Here is a 4,280-nt window from a genome sequence, read left to right as displayed (position 1 = left end):
TGTGTGTGTGTGGGGTCGCTCTCGGCTCTGTCTCGCGCTGCTGTCGGACTGTGTTTCTGGTTTTCCTGCGGACTCTGACTGAAGGTAAAAACTCTTTTCTCTTCATTAAAATCCGTTTTTTTATAATGAGGTTTGGTGTGAAGCTTCAGTAGAAACTCGGTGAGGACTTTTATTGATTCTGCTGTGAGCTGAGTCAGTCTGACCGAATAAATCCGGATTTTAGTGGAAAATAAAAAACTCGGTTTAACGTATTTATGTTGAGACGTCAGAGTGCGTTTTCGTCTTTCAACCGTAAAAAAACATAAATGAAGAGTATTTAATTACGTTAATAACGGAGATAGTGAAACCTTTTAAGGGTTAAAATGTTTAAAATGTCTTATTTTCTGAATATTTCTGCACTTTGTTCTCTTCATCCAAACGTGGTTTATTCAGGATGTTTGTAGCTGATCAGAGATCAATTCCTGAATCTGAGGAATATCTCTGTGGTTTCATCTGAAAGTCACAATAAAATAATATATATTTTAGATAAAAACGTGTTTAAGTTGATTTTAGGGCAGTTTGTCGGAGCTGATCAGAGATCCGTTTAATAAGGAACTTCAGTCTGAGCTCCTGAGTCTGAGGAACATCTGAAAGTCTCAATAAACAATCAGATATTCCAGATAAAAACGTTTTGAAAAGCATCTTTTTCTGTGAATGTTTGATGAACTGGCTGTAGGGATCGTTTCTGTCCTCTGGAAGACACTTAAAGTATAATATATTTAATAATTCATATTCCACACTGAAACGAGCTGATTCATGATTTACTGGATCCCTTCGATCAATCAATCTGAAGAAGTGATCGACCGATTATCGGATCCAATATTTAACATATTTCTGATTATTTGTATTAGTTTTTTATCAGACTGCCGATAAAATTAATTAATTTAAAATGTGGCTGAACGTCCCACCCACAGAGCTCTCTGATTGGTTCGTCAGGAGGAACAGTACTTGAATATTAAAGATTAAAGATACAAATACCACAGTGTACCTAAAAGTAAATCGTTTATTTGATTTATATGTTGTATCAATAATGTGAAAAGGCTAAAATAAATGTAATAGAGTATAAAGTAGTACAAGTACTTGAGTAAATGTACTTTCTATCACCAGTTCGTCTACATTTGGAATCTTGATGACTAATAATCAATATCTATATCAATTATTAATGAATTAATGAGAAGTTCTTCAGTTGTTCTTCAAATTAAAATGTTTTATGGTCTGAGCTTTATTCTGAAAGTTTATCTGTTCGTATAAACTCACAGACTGAACTGATTCTGAGTGATCAATGAACTGATCAATAATCTGATCAGAAACCAGTTCATGCAGGTTTTCTTGGACCAGGTCTCTGACAAAAGTCTTGTCTCTTTGCAGGACCATGTCCCCCTCCAGCAGCAGGACTCTCTCTGCTCCTCTTCAGGGCTACTACCTGACATGAAGGACTGAAGTGTGAGGACGTGGCGCCCCCTGCTGGACTCCCACTGCTGCTGCAGGCCATGGCTGAGCCCAGCTACTCCGACCTGATCGCCAAACACTACAACTACACCGGCAAGTTTCGCAAGACGCAGCACGACTCGGGTCTGAAGGCCGACTCGGTGGTCTTCATCATCGTGTGCTGCTTCATCATCCTGGAGAACATCCTGGTCCTGACCACCATCTGGAGGACCAAGAAGTTCCACAAACCCATGTACTACTTCATTGGGAACCTGGCGCTGTCCGACCTGCTCGCCGGTGTCGTCTACACCGCCAACATCCTGCTGTCGGGCGCCAACACGTACAAGCTGACACCCACGCAGTGGTTCTTCAGGGAGGGCAGCATGTTCGTGGCGCTGGCGGCGTCTGTCTTCAGCCTGCTGGCAATCGCCATCGAGCGCCACCTCACCATGCTGAAGATGAAGCTGCACAACAACGGCAACACGTGCCGCGTCTTCCTGCTCATCAGCACCGTGTGGATGATCGCGGCAGCGCTGGGCGGCCTGCCGGTGATGGGCTGGAACTGCATCCAGAGCATGACGCAGTGCTCCACCGTGCTGCCGCTCTACCACAAGACCTACATCCTGTTCTGCACCACCGTCTTCAGCATCATCCTCATGGCTATTGTGGTGCTCTACGCCCGCATCTACGCACTGGTGCGCACACGCAGCCGCAAGCTCGTCTTCCGCAAGGTGTCCAACGGTCGCAACGCCGGCGCCAACATCAAGAGCTCGGAGAAGTCGATGGCGTTGCTGAAGACTGTCATCATCGTCCTGAGCTGCTTCATCGCCTGCTGGGCACCACTCTTCATCCTCCTGCTGCTGGACGCCGCCTGCGAGACGCTGAGCTGCCCGATCCTCTACAAGGCCGAGTGGTTCCTGGCACTCGCCGTCCTCAACTCCGCCATGAATCCACTTATCTACACGCTGACCAGCAATGAGATGCGCCGCGCGTTCCTCAAGACGCTGCTGTGCTGCACCGCTTGCATCCGGCCCAACGCTAAATTCACTGGGCCCATCGTGGGGGCGGAGTTCAGCCGCAGCAAGTCGGATAACTCCTCCCACCCCAACAAGGAAGAGGCGGAGCATTCGCCGAGGGAGACGACGACAGCAGCGTCCTCAGGGAACGCCGCCTCGTCGTCCTAAACGAGCCGTAGAGTGTCAGACGTAGAGTTTGTGTTTGTACAGGAGTGAGCGGCGCCTGGTGGCGGCGGCGTGGACCGATCAGCTGATCAGGACTCACAGCACTTATGGAGACTGGTTGAACTGGTTGAACTGGGACCAGTGAACCCTCAGATAGAGAGGGGCCTCACTTTGTAGGAAGCTCACACCTGTAACGCCTCCAACACACCTGCAGGACGGTCGACCTGCCAGAGTCCAGAGTCCTGATGCTCTCGACGGCGAATCATTGACGAGTTCTGATCAATAACAGCAGATCTGAGCTTCGTACAAAGTGTTATTGATCCTCGTAGAAGAAGAACTGTATACTGACCCTCTAAAAACAACTAGAACCTGTAGCTTAAACACACCAATATTTAAGAAGACAAATTAATTGATGGACGTTTGTTTTTCTTCCACTTCCTTAAAAACATTTCACACATGGACTCAGAGCTCAGGTGCTTCTCACATTAATTTTAAACATTAATATTAAACATCAATATTAAACATGAAGGAAAAGCAGCTGCAGTTGTTCTGTGTTTAAACTTTAACATCAAAGTTTCGTCAGCTGGTGGATGATAGTGAGATGTGGATTTTCCCGTTACTGAACAGTACCCTGAACACCACATAACCTTAATGGTACGTGTCCGTGGGGCGTTTTGGGACCCTCCTACAAACACTTCCTGGCTGCACCTGACTGGGCGAATGCTTTGTTCTTCCGTCTTCGCTTTAGAGCCACAACCAGTATCAGTGTGGACTGTATAGAGTTTTTTACATAAAATAGCCTCAACCTCAACTTTATGCAAATGAGGAACAGCCAACGTGACGCTCTGTCTCTCGAATCGCACTGTGGTGGTACCAGAATGCATTGCATCACTGCTCACATAGACAATGAATGGAAGGTGTGGAAATGACTGATCCTGTGAACACATAATTCTTTTTATCCTTTTTAATGAGGACAATTTCAGTGCGGTTTTATTAGCATTAAGCTAACTGTGTGTTTACACCATCCACAGAAGATGTCTGTCTCCATTCGGAGCCAGACTCTGTGCAGTAGCGATTGGGCTGGCGCCACCGTATCGAGGTCCCGTCCATATGCCGAGCAGGGCTCAGCTGTCAATCATGACATAAAACGCTCTTTTTATATCTTCTTTTGATACCTAATTAAAACCAAACTGATGATAAAAATGATAAAGAACAGCAGTTCAGGGCACCGAGGGGGAGAATTTTTAGAGTAGAGAGAGTCGATACTGCAAGTCAGCACGAGGGGGAGATACGAGAGAAGGAGTCTTACTAACTTTGGCCAGTCAGCACCAGTGGGGTAGAGAGAGATGAGAGAGCTGTTCGCTATACTGGCAGTCCAGCCACCAGGGGGAATGATGAGAGAGGGAGAAGAGGAGAGTCTATATGCAGTCCAGCCCCAGGGGGAGATAGAGAGAGAGAGAGTCTATACTGCAGTCAGCCACCAGGGGGAGATAGAGAGAAGGCGTTCACTCTCTGCAGCAACATTAATTAATAACAACAATATTATTGTTGTTATTAATTCACCAGACTCCAGTCAAAAACTCACCAATATTAATAGTAATGAAAAGAGTGTGTCTGTGTGTATGTGTCTGT

The 4,280-nt window shown here is 46.0% G+C and overlaps 1 protein-coding gene across 1 annotated transcript; it reads left to right on the top strand.

Moving 5' to 3' along the window:
- s1pr1 (sphingosine-1-phosphate receptor 1) lies at window positions 1-3,878 on the top strand. The gene is made up of 2 exons (XM_035653385.1): window positions 1-84; window positions 1,408-3,878. Exon 2 carries the CDS (start codon window positions 1,530-1,532, stop codon window positions 2,649-2,651), a length of 1,122 nt encoding a protein of 373 aa, XP_035509278.1. The 5' UTR covers window positions 1-84; window positions 1,408-1,529; the 3' UTR covers window positions 2,652-3,878.
- Window positions 3,879-4,280: the final 402 nt, after the last annotated feature.

Source organism: Morone saxatilis, unplaced genomic scaffold (assembly GCF_004916995.1).
Source record: "Morone saxatilis isolate NCDOM2014 unplaced genomic scaffold, NCSU_SB_2.0 Contig12, whole genome shotgun sequence".
In the NCBI taxonomy this organism is placed as follows: Eukaryota; Metazoa; Chordata; class Actinopteri; family Moronidae; genus Morone; species Morone saxatilis.
This window is presented reverse-complemented; position numbering and strand designations above follow the sequence as displayed.

Excerpts from the sequence above, each read along its gene's own strand:
- s1pr1 (XM_035653385.1), top strand. The coding sequence starts at position 1,530 with ATGGCTGAGCCCAGCTACTCCGACCTGATCGCCAAACACTACAACTAC.